Here is a 16,678-nt window from a genome sequence, read left to right as displayed (position 1 = left end):
ATTCGTGGATGAGGGTGGGAGGGGTGTGATCAGATCCGTCTTAGCACAGTGGTAAGAAGGGAGGAGGGCATAAGCTGCAGAAGTTGGGATTGGCTGTCCATGTGGTGGACCGGAAGGAATTGTGAAGAAGCCAGGAGTATGAGGCACTCTCCAGAAAGAACATATGAAAGTTGCTGCCATAGACCTGGGTCTCTTAACCTCGGCACTGTTGACATTTGGGGCCAGATAATTGTTTCGGGGGTGAGCGGTTGTCCTGTACATTGTAGGCTGTTTAGCATTATCCCTGACCTCTATCCACTAGATGTCAGTAGCACCTCCTCACTCCCAGGTGTGACAACCAAAGATGTCCCCAAATATGACCAGATGTACCTTGGTGGGTTAACCCAGCCCCCATTAAGAACCACTACGATAGAGGACATGGGGGGCACCCATCTGTAATGATGAGCTCCATAGCCCTCTCAGCTCAAAGATTCTCTAACTGTCTGACTCCCCTGGTTTTGTATAGGATAGTGGTTAAGAGCATGAAGTGTGTGGAGCCAGGCTGCCTGGCTCTGCCTGCCCAGCTCACCTGCAAGCTATTGTGTAACCATGGACAGGTCACGTAATCTCTCCATTTCTGTTACCTCATCAGTAAAATGGGGATAATGAGAGGTCCTACTTTGTAGGGTTGAGAGTTTTAATTTAATGCACATAAAAGTGCCTAGGACAGTGCCTGGCACATAGTAAGAATTAAAGGAGTGTTCATTATCATTAGTCTTGTTTTATTTACTGTGATTAACACCACCATTCGCCATTTATCTGCATTCTGGTGTTCCAGTGGTCTGATGTCTCCCCCACTTTGGACCACATCTTCCTTCTGCAGAAATGACTAGAGAGTTAAGTCGGCAGTTCAGGACCATGCAATTCAAAGAGATTTTAGATGGCTGTGGGTCTATGAAATAGGCATTGCAGGTAAGCCCCCACTTTGTACGTTTACTGGGTTCTTGCAGAGTTCACTTATTTAAAAGCACCTACTTTGAAATAGTCACTGTAGAATATACAAAAGTAAATGAGGTTTTATATCTCCTGCCCTCAAGGTATTAATAATATGGCTGCTACATGCACATTTATTTTAGTAAACTTAATTACCTTAAATTCTCAAGGAAATTTCAGTCAGTTCCTTCTTACTCTATGATTAAAATAGGAATTTCTCTATGATTAAAATTATCTCCCCGTCTCCAGACTTGTCTTTCTTAAAGTTTGTATTCCTGTAATTGTGATTCTCTTCTATTATCAGCATGTTAGGATTATAATACCCCAAATTACCACCATTTTATCTTCTCTCTCTCTCCATTTAAAATATTCATAAGAAACTTACTAACATACATTTATCTTAATACAACAACAGAATAGTATCCCGTTCTGAATGGCTTGGCATCTGCTTCTGGGAAGAAGAATATCTGTGCGGGATTCCCTTATATACATTCATAGATTTCCTTATTAATTTGCTTAAAACGGTTTGCCAAACATCTTCCCTATGTCAGACATGGCATCTAGGCACTAGGAATAACAAGGGGGGATAGGAGATTCCAGAATCTAGTAGGAGAGGCAGCAACAGAAAGAGGTGATACAAATATGATATAGTAAGAACTGTAATAGTCATGTTTTCAATGAGTTGGGGGAACACAGAAAATAAAGGGGCTCTTTGAAGGGAGTTCAGTGAGATGGATAAGACTTTGAGCATTGGCATCAGAACTGTCTGGGTTTGTTCCTGTCCTACCACTTATTGACTCTGTGATATTAAGATGGTTACTTAAACTCTCTGTGCCTTAGTTTCATTATTCGTATAATGTAGTGTGATAATTCAGTATATGCTGTGTCTCTCAGGAGACTTTGAGTCCTTCAAGGGATGAGACCACTTCTTCATCGTAATCTTAATGATTACCATGTTATTATCACCACTTACCAAGTGCTCAATATGACCCAGAAGCCATGCTAAATTCTTTACCCACATTGTCTAATTTAATCTTCAACAAACTTATAGATACTTTTATTTTCCTAATTTTGTACCTTGACATTTTTCTCATCCAACCCAGTTCTTTATTCAGAGCACTTATCATAATGTGCAATTATTTTATATTCATTTGTATTTTAATATCTCCTTCTTGCACTAGAGTGCAAGCTTCATAAGACCAAGGATGAGCCCTTTTTGACTCACCATAATATCTTCAACATCTAGAATGATGCCTCACACACAGAAAATGTTCAGTGAACATACAGTAAATATGAAAGGAAGACTGGAAGGCAGGGTGGCAAAAAGAAAAAAAGAGAGAAAGAGAATGAGCACATTACAGTTACTAAGTAGTAGAGCTAGACTTTAGTCCAAAGCCATTTGATTCCGAAACCCATGCTCTTGATCACTAGGCAAGATTACTTCCTACTCGTAAGAGAATTTCAACAGATGTTTGTTGACAAAATCCTCTCGTCAGCTTTGTACAACACTGTGTAACAAAGTTATAGCAAGCATAAAATCCAGTGGATGTAAACCTGAACAAAAGAAAGAGAATTATAAGAGAGTAAATTGTCAGAGAAGAAAAGCTTATGTCTTAATAAAATATGTTTGGCAAGATGGCACCAACATGCTGAACTTGTTTCAAAGGAAATAAAGGGAACATTTGAAATAATAAACCTCACTGTAGTACTACAGGACAGGGCGTATCACAGAATGTGTGTGTGTGTGTGTGTGTGTGTGTGTGTGTTGTCTTCAAGATCAAGTGACTTCAACAGTAATTGACTACTTAATCAGTGACACATAAACACTGCAAAAATAAACAGATGGCAGTAGTGATTTGATGGTTATGGGATCAGGTTAAAGTGGATGTTCGCTTCCCAATATTGTCTTCTTTTGGCGCTAATGAACTCTTGTTCCAAAGTGCCATATTTTCAATCTGCTTACCTAGAAGGCACTACCACTCTACAACTTATGATCTCTTGAGGAGTTGCCACACAAGCAGAACAAGAGAGCCAGCATAGCAGGACATGATCTACAGACTTGGGTGAGGTATTTTGAAGACCATTGGACAACCACTAGCACTTACCTTTGAATATTCTTGGCTGCTGCCAGTGAGTGTAGGGCTCACGGGAAAATGAGCCATCTCTCCCTTTAGTGAGGTGAAACTACTTTTATAAAACACTTAAATTACTAGATGTCCATTTTTACTCTGAAAAGTGAATCAGGCCAGGACTTAACTTTTGCACCATTAAGTGATAATTCATAACAGATGTCCAGCACAGCATGTTTTGTTAGTGTAGGCCTTAAATCCAGACTGCTGCCAGAAATGGTCATCTGGGATTTCTCCTTGAAAGTAAAACTTTACAAGCTTATCCAGCAACATATAAAAAAGATCATACAACAACCAAGTGGGATTCATCCCAGGTTCACAAGGATGGTTCAACATATGCAAATCAATCAACGTCATACACCACGTTAACAAAAGGAAAGTTCAAAACCACATGATCATCTCAATAGAGGCAGAAAAAGCATCTGACAAAATGCAATATCCATTCATACACAAACTCTTACCAAAGTGGGTGTAGAGGGATAGCTTAACACAATCAAAGCCATTTACAACAAACCCACAGCAAATATAATACTCAATGGAGAAAAGCTGAAAAGCCTTCCCACTAAAATCTGGAACAAGACAAGGATGCCCACTCTCACCATTTTTATTCAACATAGTATTGGAAGTCCTAGCCACAGCAATCTGACAAACAAAAGAAATAAAAAGTATCCACATTGGAAGAGAAGAGGTAAAACTGTCACTGAATGCAGATGACGTGATACTATATATAGAAAACCCTAAGGGCTCAACTCAAAAACTGTTCGAACTGATCAATAAATTCAGCAAAATAGCTGGATATAAGATTAACATTCAGAAATCAGTCACATTTCTGTATACTAACAATGAAATATTAGAAAAGGAATACAAAAATATAATGCCTTTTAAAACTGCACCCCAAAAAAAATCAGATACCTGGGAATACACCTGACCAAGGAGGTAAAAGATTTATATATTGAGAACTATAAAACATTAATCAAGGAAATTAAAGAAGATGTAAAGAAATGGAAAGATATTCCATGCTCCTGGGTTGGAAAAACTAATATTGTAAAAATGGCCATACTACCCAAAGCAATCTACACATGCAGTGCAATCCCTATCAAATTACCGATGACATTTTTCATAGAACAAGAACAAACAATCCAAAAATTTATATGGAACCACAAAAGACCCAGAATTGCCAAAGCAATTCTGAGGAACAAAAACCAAGCAGGAGGCATAACTCTCCCAGACTTCAGGCAATATTACAAAGCCACAGTCATCAAGACAGTGTGGTACTGGTACCAAAACAGACATGCAGACCAATGGAACAGAATAGAGAACCCGGAAATAAACCCAGACACCTATGGTCAATTAGTCTTTCACAAAGGAGGCAAGAACATAACATGGGAAGAAGACAGTCTTTTCAGCAAGTGGTGCTGGGAAACCTGGACAGCTGCATGCAAATCCATGAAACTAGAACACACCCTCACACCATGCACAAAAATAAACTCAAAATGACTGGAAGACTTAAATATAAGACAAGACACCATCAAACTCCTGGAAGAGAACATAGGTAAAATATTCCTGGACATCAGCATTGCAATTGTTTTCTCAGGTCAGTCTCCCAAAGCAACATAAATAAAAGCAAAAATAAACCAATGGGACCTAATCAAACTGACAAGCTTTTGCACCTAATGGGACCTAATCAAACTGACAAGCTTTTGCAAGTTTCCTCCAGACAGGGAAACCAAAAAGAAAACAAAAAGACAACTTACAGAATGGGAGAAAATAGCGTCAAATGATGCAACTGACAATGGCTTAATCTCTAAAATATATAAGCAACTTATACAACTCAACAGCAAAAAAGCCAACAACCCAGTTGAAAAATGGGCAAAAGACCTGAACAGACATTGCTCCAAAGAAGATATATGGATGGCCAGCAAGCACATGAAAAAATGCTCAACATCCCTGATTATTAGAGAAATGCAAATCAAAACTACTATGAGGTACCACCTCACAGCAGTCAGAATGGCCATCATTCATAAGTCCACAAATAATAAATGCTGGAGGGGGTGTGGAGAAAAGGGAACCCTCCTGCACTGTTGGTGGGAATGGAAGCTGGTACAACCACTATGAGAACAGTATGGAGGTACCTTAGAAAACTGTACATAGAACGACCATATGACCCAGCAATCCCACTCTTGGGCATATATCTGGACAAAACTTTACTTAAAAAAAGACACATGCACCCGCATGTTCATTGCAGCACTATTCATAATAGCCAAGACATGGAAACAACCCAAATGTCCATCGACAGATGATTGGATTAGGAAGATGTGGTGTATATATACACAATGGAATACTACTCAGCCATAAAAAGAACAAAATATTGCCATTTGCAGCAACATGAATGGAATTAAAGACTCTCATCCTGAGTGAAGTAAGTCAGAAAGAGAGAGACAAATACCATGTGATATCACTTACATCTGGAATCTAATATATGGCACAGATGAACCTTTCCACAGAAAAGAAAATCATGGACTTGGAGAATAGACTTGTGGTTGCCAAGGAGGAGGGGAAGGGAGTGGGATGGATTGGGGGCTTGGGGTTAATAGATGCAGACTATTGCCTTTGGAATGGATGAGCAATGAGATCCTGCTGTGCAGCACTGAGAACTATGTCTAGTCACTTATGATGGAGCATGATCATGTGAGAAAAAGGAATGTATATATATGTATGTGTGTGACTGGGTCAGCTTGCTGAACAGTAGAAAATTGACAGAACACTGTAAACCAGCTATAATGGAAAAAAATAAAAATCATTAAAAATAATTATAGGCTTGCTTATATGTATGACTGTGCCTATTTGAGGGAAAGATTATAGCTAATAAGATCAAACTGAATTATTAGTTGAGTGTATCTATCCCTGGCTGTAGGTCTAAATAAATTTCTACACGTAAACTCAGTTGTGCTAGAGACAGAATGAGCTTAGCAATTATGCCATCCCTTTTAAGACAACTTATCATTCTGAAAAGGCATACAAATAATCAATGAGTGCCATTGCGTAGATTGCTTATTGTGCCCCAAATCAGCGTAAATTGATTTTCTTTATTTATTCATTCAAATATTTATTAAATACCTACTTCATGCCAGACACTAAACTAAGAAATGGAAAAAAAAAAAAAAGATGCCTAAAACCTAGTCCCTGACCTTAAGGAGCATGCACGCTAGCAGAAGAGAGACATGACTCCAGTAATTACAATTCAAGGCAGTCAGTGGTAAGTACTCAGTTGTTCAGGCTTCCTGGAATGCTCCTCAACCCTAATCTTCCACTCACCACCTAGAGGAAAATCCTGTCCCTCTTTAAAGACTCATTTCAAGAGCTTCTTTGCCGGTGAAGTCTTCCCTGGCTATTCCTCATCTCCTCCTCCTCTCAACCCCAAACACACATATCCAAACCCGTTCCAGCAGATTTCATTACTCCTTCTCTGTTCACACAGCACTTTACTCATAGTTTTGTTACAGCACTTATTACAATGATTTCTATTTGGTTGTTTATATGCAATGCGTCTCACGGTATTGTGAGTTCTTCTAGAGCAGTAAATGAATTTTGTTCATCCCCATAGTCCTAGTCAGTAGCACAGAACCTGGCATATATTAAGGTTCAATAAAAGTTTGGTTTGGGGAGAAGTGGGAGAATAAGCAAACAAATGAAAGTCAAATTCTAGATAAAATATCATGAGAACACATAGGAAGGAGTAATTAATTCCAGTGACGTGGCTTCACAGACATTTGAGATGACCCTTGGAAAATGAGTAGGATTTGACAGGTGGAGAAGGTTGTTGGGGGAGGGGAGGGATATGAGGAGGGCATTTAAAGCACAACTTCTTAAGGATTTAAGAACCGAGTTCACTGTAGCAAAATAATGCTGTTAATTACATGTGTTCCTTATCTGTTCATCGTAAACAAGCCTAACAGAGTTCCTGCTAACATTTTAACAAGCACCATGAATGAATATATATTTTGAAAATAGTGATACTGTATTGTCCTTTTAAAAAACTGATAATTTAGGTCATTATCCCCCAACCCCTACCAAAGTAGTCCAAATTTGTCTAGGTACATTGTAAACCCTTTTTCTTGTTGTGCTTTTTAGGGCCTAACCTGCAGCATATGGAATTTCCCAGGCTAGGGGTCGAATTGGAGCTACACTCGCCAGCCACAGCCACAGCAATGCTGGATCCTAACCACATCTGCAACCTACACCAGAGCTCATGGCTACGCCAGATCCTTAACCCACTGAGCGAGGCCAGGGATCGAACCCTCATCCTCATGGATACTAGTCAGGTTCGTTACCACTGAGCCACGACAGGAATTCCTAAACTCTTATTCTTTGATCTCAAAATTCTTTATTGAAAATAATTCCTGATTCTATTTCCCAGTCCTGCAGAGACAATGAGGAGCCAAACTGTTGCAAAAAGAAAAAATTGCCATTGGAGCTCAGTCCTTCTAAACCTAGCTGTTTCCCCCAGGAGTCATTCTCCAGCCAGCAGAGAAAATCAGAGTGCAGACTCATAACGTCTAAAGGTCTCTTCCAGCTATAACATTCTCTAAAAGCTTGGCTCCCCTAGTTGGGGATTGGGAATCCAGATGAACCTAATAATCACTACATAAACTCTTGACCCAAAGGATATTTGATGTCCCATGTTTGTTTTCTTGATAATATTTACAAGGAGGCTATTTCTAGCCTTCTTATATGCCTTCACTAAAAACTGGGTGTGAGGACCAGAGCTCCTGCAATGGAGAAATCACCAGTTCTGAAATGTGACTTCTGACTGCAATAACAAATGCTTAGGGCTGTCAATCACTCTGTGGGGGAATGGTTTATGGAGAGGAGGCATAGGCAGTTTAGGAGAATAATAAAAACTACTATTTCAGAAATAATGTTTTTGGACATTTGCATTTGCTTGTAGTGACCAATAAGTGACCAAAATAGCACTTGTATAAATAACGCAGCCAAGGTGCATCCCTCATGTTGCCAGGTTGGAAGGATGTGATGGACGGATGTTAGCAAGCTAGTATTAGACTAGAGTTGCCTTTCGGGGGTGTAATTGGCAGGAGTGCATACTGGGAGGTAGGAGGAAAGCAATGGAAATTTTTTTTTATGGCTATCGGTAGTCAGAGGGAATAAAAGACTTTTTCTGCTCAGATGACTTGCAACTATCTCTCTCCCAACTGTGTAATATACACTTGCACATGCACATATAACCCACTTCAGTATCTGCTTATGTCAACCCTAATCTGGAATGTCTAACCCTCTCTTCTTTACCTATCTAATAACTACCCATAACTCAAGACATATAAAAATCTGGCCCATTCCTTCAAATCCTATCTTCTCTACCAACCCTTTCCCACCTATTCAAGCCACAGTAGCTCTTCATTCCTTAAATTTCAGTAAGATTTCTAGTCTGTACCATTTGAGTCTTTCATTGTTTCCTAACAATGTTTAAGTGGAAATACTAAAGCATAGTGCCTAAAAGTATACATCCTGTGTGACCTTGGACTATATATATATAACCCTTTAAAGCCTCTCATCTATTAAGTGGAGATATAAAGAGCCCCTATCTCATAGGGTTGTTTTGAAAGTTAAATGAAAATAATTCATGCCAAGAGCTTTACTTAGCATATGATTCAATAATTAGTGGTAGTAATGGATAGAGATGGTGAAGTGGAGATAATAGTAATAATCATCACCATTGTCATTGGTCTCTTCAATTAGACTATATAACCTTTGAAGGTAGGGACTGGACTGCATCTCCTATCTGCTTGTACTCTGGTATCCTCCTAATCCCCAGAATATTCAGTTGGCTAAGTTGATGTCTATTGATTCTGTGTCCAACTCAATAGTGCTACCTTAAAGATTTGAAATTGCTTCAGGAATATAAATATTCCTTTTCACTGCTACTGTGGAAGCCCTTGGATATTTTTGTTTGTTTGCATGCATGAGTAGCTTGGATGAAAGCTGCTGAAGTAATCACATGCAACTAGACTATGAGAAGAAGGGGAAACCTCTTAATCATCCCAAGCTCCTTTGGTGTGTATACTTGAAAAACCTCAGAAAACTATAAAATTCTGATGAAAAAAAGCCAAAGAGGAACTAAATAAATGGAGAGATATTTCATGTTCATGAATAGGAAGACTCAGTATTGTCAAGATGTCAGTTCTTTCCAACTTTATTCAATGCAATTTCACTCAAAATCCAAGCAAGTTATTTTGTGGATAATAAAATTTAAAAAACTGATTCTACAGTTTATGGAGAGGCAAAAGACCCAGAATAGTCAACATAATATTGAAGGAGAAGAACAAAGTTGGAGGACTGAGCTACTAAACTTTAAGACTTACTGTAAAGCTGCAGTAATCAAGACAGTGTGGTACTGATGAAAGAATAGACAAGTAGATGAATGGAAGCGAACAGAGAGGTCAGAAATAGACCCACGTAAATAGAGTCAACTGACCTTTGACAAAGGAGCAATGGCAATACAATGCAGCAAAGAGAGTCTCTTCAACAAATGTGCTGGAACAACTGGACATCTACATGCAAAAAAATGAATCTAGACATAGATCTTACACTCATCATAAAAATTAACTCAAAGTGGATCATAAACCTAAGTGTGAAATGCAAAACTGTAAAACTCCTAGACGACAACATAAGAGAAAACCTAGATGACCTTGGATATGATGACAACTTTTTAAATATAACAACACCAAAGTTATGACCCATGAAAGAAATCACTGATAAACTATACTTAATTAAAACTAAAAACTCTGTGAAAGACAATGTCAAGTGGAGTTCCCACTGTGGTGCAACAGGATCAGTGGTGTCTCTGGAGAGCTGGGACACAGGTTTAGTCCCTGACCTGGCACAGTGGGTTAAGGATCTGATGTTGCCGCAGCTGCAGCATAGGTTGCAACTGCAGCTCAGATCTGATCCCTGGCCTGGGAACTCCCATATGCTGTGGGGCAGCCAAAAAAAAGAGAGGATAAAAAGACAATGTCAAGAGAATGAGAAGGCAAGTCATAGGCTTGAAGAAAATATTTACAAAATACACATCTGATAAAGGACTGTTATCTAAAATACACAAAGAACTCTTAAAGCGCAACAATAAGACAACAAACAATCTGATTGAAAAGCCAGTGGCTAATAGACACCTTGCCAGAGAAGATATATGGATGGTAAATAAGCATATGGAAAGATGCTTCACATCATATATCATCAGGAAAATGCAAATTAAAACAATAATGAAATACCACTATACAGCTATTGGAATGGCCAAAATCTAGAGCACTGACAATACTAAATACTGATGAGGATGTGGATCAACAGGAGTTCTCATTTATTGGAGGTGGGAATGTAAAATGATATAACAACCACTTTGAAAAGACAGGTTGATGGCTTCTTAGACAACTAAATATGCTCTTACCATACATAAGTTCCTTGGTATTTACCCAAAGGAGTTGAAGACTTAGGTTCACACAAAAAATGTGCACACAAATAGTTATAGCAGTTTTAATCATAGTTGTCAAAACTTTGAAGTAACCACAGTATTCTCCAGTAGGTGAAAGGTAAACTGTGGTATATCCAGACAGTGGAATATTATTCAGCACTAAAAAGAAATGAGCTTTGGAGCCCTAAAAAGACATGGAAGAAACTTAAAGGCATATTTCTGAGTGAAAAAGAAAACGATCTGAAAAGGCTACATACTATATGATTCCAACTACATGACATTCTAGAAAAGGCAAAACTGTGGAGACAGTAAAAGATCAGTGCTAGCTGGGTTTGGGGGAGGGGGGAAGGATGAATAAGTGGAGCAAAAAGGAATTTAAGGGCAGTAAAAATACTCAGTATGATACTATAATGACGGGCACATTTCAAAACCTGTGGAATGTGAAACACCAGAGTGGAACCTAATGTAAACTATTATGATGCCTCAGTGTAGGTTCATGAGTTGTAACAAATGAACCACTTTGGTGGGAGATAGTGATAACTGGGGAGGCTGTGCATGTGTAGGGGTGGGGGGGTCTATGTGAAATCTCTGTGTTTCCCCTCCAGTTTTGCTTGAAACTAAAACTGCTCTCAAAGAAATAAAGTCTTCATGACTTTAAAAACAAGAGGGAGGGAGGGAAGGAAGGAAGGAAAGAAGGAAGGAAGGAAGGAAGGAAGGAAGGAAGGAAGGAAGGAAGGAAAGAGGGAAGGAAGGAAGGAAAGAGGGAGAAGGAGGGGAGGAGTGGGAGGAGAGAGAGAGAGAAAGGAAGAAAGAAACATTAAAATGCCATCCGGTATTCTATGACTTTCTGTCAGTTCAAGCTGTATTGTTTTAACCCTTGTAAAGAGCTGAAATTAAGGCCTTATCCACCACCTGTCCATCAGTCCATTTCTATAAAGAGTGTGCCAGAGTTTACATTGATAAGTGAACTAGACACTGAAACCTAAATACGACTAATTATTTTGCTTGTCATTTCTTTTTAGCTGATAATAGTAGAACTCTGAATGTGGATTCCACTGCAATGACGCTACCTATGTCTGATCCAACTGCATGGGCCACAGCAATGAACAATCTTGGAATGGCACCGCTGGGAATTGCTGGACAACCAATTTTGCCTGGTATGCTATTTTTAATCACCTCACAAGTGTTTTTTTTTTTTTATTGACCATGTGGACATAAATATAACAGTATGACACGACTTATTTTGAAGCTGACATTTACCAGATTCTGCCTAGAGTGTGCATTTTTGTAATATGAGCTTTATAGGCTGGATGGCCTGTAGTTACCAGTATACTCCTTATTGCACTCTGGGCAAGCTAGAGGTATATCTGATGCAGGATATGGTCATCGAACATTTAAATAGCTCATTTGAAATAAAAGCACAACGGGATTTGCCAAGGGGGTACAAGGTTTCTTTAAATTTATAGATTTCCTAGAGGAAGCAAATGAACATGGAATTAGAATGAGAACTGACTTAGACATCCCCAAAATCTTAGGTTGATTCCTAAAAGGATGGATAGGAGATAGTGGGGAACATTCCAAAGACTACTGTTAACATTGAATATATGTTCATGTTTTTTATTCTTTTTTTTTTTTGCCTTTTTGTCTTTTTAGGGCCGCACCTGCAGCATATGGAGGTTCCCAGGCTAGGGATCTAATTGGAGCTGTAGCCACTGGCCTACGCCAGAGCCACAGCAACGCCAGATCCGAGCCATGTCTGCAACCTACCCCACAGCTCACGGCAACGCTGGATCCTTAACCCACTGAACAAGGCCAGGGATTGAACCCGCAACCTCATGGTTCCTAGTCGGATTCATTTCTGCTGCGCCACGACGGGAACTCCTGTTCATATTTTTAAAAACGAAGTATTTTTAAAAACAAAGTAACCTATAAGGGAATGGGCCGCTAAATATAAAATCAGAAGAAAAATGCTATATTATCTGAAGGGCTTAGTTTAGGCACAAAAAAGCTTCCTGGACTGTCAGAGCTATTAACCATTAATATGGGTTTGTGAATGTGCCTTGGGCAACTTAACTTTTTTGCTGCTCTGTGTATGTCCTTAAATGACCATGAAAGTACTGCAAGAATTGATTTGGGGGTTTACAAAGAAATTTTAGCAAGTTGGAAAATTTGCAAATATAAAATCATAAATAGGAGTTCCTGTCATGGCTCAGCAGAAACAAATCTGACTAGTATCCATGAGGACACAGGTTCGATCCCTGGCCTTGCTCAGTGGGTTAAGGATCCAGCATTGCTGTGAGCTATGGTGTAGGTTGCAGACACCACTTGGATCTGGTGTTGCTGTGGCTGTGGCGTGGGCAGCTACAGCTCCAATTTGACCCCTAGCCTGGGAACCTCCATATGCTGCGGGTGCAGTCCTAAAAAGACAAAAAAAATCATGAATAATGATATAAATGATATAAAATAATTATAAATTTGGTCAATTGCCAAAAAAAAAAAAAAAAAAGGGTTTGTGAAGACCTTAGGGAATTACCATATCAGGAAGCCTGGGGTGCTTTTTAAACATCCTAAACATTAATTCCCCAGATTCACGTAATTGTCATTCTACTTCAAAGCATGACAGGACCAGGCCAGTGTAGGACCTTTCTACTTGAAGTGTGTTCCGCATAACCTAGGAGTTCTTAAGAACCCAGAATCTCAGGCCATAGCCCACACCTACTGAATCAAAGCTGCATTTTTTTAATGACCACACCCACGGCATATGGAGGTTCCCAGGCCTGGGAGTGAATTCAAGCTGCAGCTACGAGCTATGCCTCAGATGTGGCAATGCCGGATCCTTTAACCCACTGCACCAGGCCGGGGTTCGAACCTGCACCTCCACAGCTACCTGAGCTGCTGCAGTCGGATTCTTAACCCACTGTGCCACAGCGAGAACTCCCTCAAAGCTGCATTTTAACGTGATCCCCAGGTGATTTTTAAGCACATTAAGGTTGAGAAACAGGTCTAGAGTGACACCACTTAGGGTTGTTGTAAGAATTAAATTGTGCTTAGCACAATGGAGAGCACATAGTGCTCAAAAATGTTGGCTGTTAAAATACTTTAAAAATCATTATTAATGAATTTCTCATAAAAATTTCCACAGGGAGTAATAGGTTTTTTATTTAGGTTTTCTTCATTATTTCATCACAATAGAATTTAAACTAAAATCTTATATATTATTTTATAGCTTCATAGATTCAGGAGTGGTCCTGAATCACAAGGACCTGAGTCACAGTCTCTCAGAATCTAGAGTGACTATATTCTCTGATTTGGCTTAAATATTACTGGTTTATGGACATCCGAACTGTTTGGGTATATGTCCCAGGAAAAATCTTGAGGCCAAATCTGCTCTGATACCAAGAGGACTAAATGTTAGCTTGTATCAGATTACTTGTAAATTGCCACATCTAACCATAAATCTATGCTCACAAAGTAATCTTCAGTGCTTAGCTCCTCATCTAGAATGTGGAGCAGAAACAGGCCGAGCATTGACAGTAAAAAATCATCTAAGCCATCATTAGGGGCCCAAAGCTTGTGCTGGGGTCAATATCTGGCCTAGAAAATTAGGGTAAGTTTTCTTAATAGAACTCAGAGGGCTATTTCTGCAGAGACAGTACCTTGCTTAGTATCTAATAACACAGGCCTCAAAGACAAACTGCTTGTGTTGAATAGTGGCTCCGCCACTTGCTAGCTGTGTGATCTTGAGCAACTTACTTGACCTATTGGCACTTTGGTCTTCTCATCTATAAAATGGGGATGGTTATAGTATTTAATTCATGGGATTGCTGTAAAGGTTCAATAGTACATTTAGCACAACGCTTGATATAATAAGCATTCAATAAAGGTTTCCTGGAGTCATTATTATTGCTATTAGCCATATTACATGTTATTTAAGATGAAGGAAACATTAACATACTTCCTTCAAATGGCTGCTAAATTGCCCGCTTAAATTGAAAGTACTTTGGTGCTAGGCAGCCAATATCGGCTCTAATGAGTGTTCCTCACATCCACCCCCAACCAGACATTTGAAACCTCAAGAGTGATTTTAATTTCTACTTCCAGCCCCTTTGCCTCCCTCTTGTTTTCTTAAGGACTATGAAGAAATGGCTTCTCAGGGTCCCCTTCAACCTTGTGATGCAGTGATCATTTAGCTACACTCCAGGGAAAGTTACTTGACTTTTTGGAAACCTAGCCTTAGAAATACTGATATTTAGTTCAAGAGTGCCCTTTTCTTAAAAGTGTCTGGGGCAGTAGCTCTAGGCTGAGACATACGTTGTAAAGCTATGTGTAAAATTATTTCAGTTATATGTGAAGTGATTTTTCTCCTCTCTATTATTTTAGGAAGGCAGTTTAATCATTGAGATTAGAACTTGTGTTCTGGGTATGGACTGCCTAGGTTCCTATAAATCCCTGCTCTGCCATTAAATAGCTGTGTGGCCTTTAGCAATTTACTTAACCTCTCTATGCCTCAGTTTCTTCATTTGTAAAACAGAGAAAACAGTAGCACCTGTGTCAGAGTGTTGTTAGGAGGATTAATGAGTTAAGACATGTAAAGTCTTAGAATGATGCCTGACTAAAAATAATTCCTCAATGGACTCAGCTATGATTATTATTATTTCAAGTTCATATCTGATGTATAGCTCACTAAAAGTTGAATTATGGCCTATTTCTATTCTTTTTTTACATGAAATATGCTTTTATTTGCAAAGATTATTTTTGAATCCTCTTATATCTGGAATCTAATATATGGCACAAAGGTACCTTTCCAAAGAAAAGAAAATTACTTCTATTCTTAACAACAGTGAAGTATAAGGAATGCAGGGGCAAGTTTTTCCCTGGAGAAACACTGGACCATGGCAGGTGAAGAGAACAGTATGTGTCTGACAGTGCTGGTAACTGTTCCCTATAAAAATGGTGGAGAGGGGGGAGGTCCACAGAAACAGAAAGTTGGTACCACACTCCAATGCTGCCCACCCTTCTTGCTAAAGTCTGGGAAACAGGAGACCTGCCACCTTTTTATGTAATGTTTCAACTGAATGGGATAAAACAATGCCCTAATCCTCTTCCTCCTGCCCCGAATTCCTTAAAATGGAAAATGCAGCAAATGAACCACATGGAACTCTTCCCTGAGGTCTGATGACTTAGTAATTCAGCTATTTCCCTGCCTCTTAGCAGGCTTCTTTCTGAGCCAACAGACTTTTCTTTGTCATGTCTCATCTGACCTATCTGTGACAGTAGAAAAGGCTTTTGGCATTGATGAAAAATAAATGATATATAAGCTTCCTTGACTTCCCCCAGAGAGCTCAAATCCATGCTGTCACAGATGCTGAGTCTCTTGGACACATACTTGTCAGGACAGTGTCTTGCTTATTATATTCATTGAGTAGGGAGCATAAATAGGTCATCTCCAGGATTTGGTGTAGAGCTCCCTTTCATCTAGCATGGTGGGTTTTGTACAACTGCTGTTTGATAAAGTTAATGCACAATGATGGCAGATCAGAAGGTCCTTTCTGGCTGGTGGCTGCCTTTCTTGCAAGACTATTTGCTTTTCCAGGTTGGTCAGATCAGACTAATGTTAGTTTTCACATGAAGGGAGGCACCAAAAAGAGTCAGGCCACCTTTTTTTTTATTATTTCCCCAATACAATTTTTTTTTCTACTGTACAGCATGGTGACCCAGTTACACATACATGTATACATTCTTTTTTCTCCCATTATCATGCTTCCTCATAAGTAACTAGACATAGTTAGGAGCATTGTTCTGCCCATCACCCAAGATGAATCCAAGAATAGACCGGTTAAGGGTACTCACTGAATACTATGCGCTGCTTCCTTTACTTTTCCCTCAATTAAAATATCCTTAGTTCCAAATGTGGAACCTGTGATGTCCCAAAGAAGAAGTGTCCCTCATTATGGTGTCTCCATTGCATTGACTATGCCTGCTCCTTGAGAGATGTTAGAAAATATTTGCAGAGCAAGAACCTGCACTTCTGTGGGCATTGTCATTCTTAAGGAGGCAGTTCTCACTGGACGTAGCAGACAAACTCTGATGAGAACAG

The 16,678-nt window shown here is 39.3% G+C and overlaps 1 protein-coding gene across 5 annotated transcripts in view; it reads left to right on the top strand.

Annotated features, from left to right (window-relative positions):
• ENOX2 (ecto-NOX disulfide-thiol exchanger 2) overlaps positions 1-16,678 on the top strand; it is a 278,642-nt gene that overhangs the window by 182,990 nt on the left and 78,974 nt on the right. For all 5 annotated transcript variants that reach the window (XM_047764464.1, XM_047764463.1, XM_047764462.1 and 2 more), the window contains one exon: positions 11,604-11,738. In XM_047764464.1, the coding sequence (XP_047620420.1) occupies positions 11,642-11,738 (97 nt within the window). In that variant the 5' untranslated portion in view covers positions 11,604-11,641. The remainder of the gene's footprint in view (positions 1-11,603; positions 11,739-16,678) is intronic.

This window comes from Phacochoerus africanus, chromosome X (genome assembly GCF_016906955.1).
Source record: "Phacochoerus africanus isolate WHEZ1 chromosome X, ROS_Pafr_v1, whole genome shotgun sequence".
Taxonomy (NCBI): Eukaryota; Metazoa; Chordata; class Mammalia; order Artiodactyla; family Suidae; genus Phacochoerus; species Phacochoerus africanus.
This window is presented reverse-complemented; position numbering and strand designations above follow the sequence as displayed.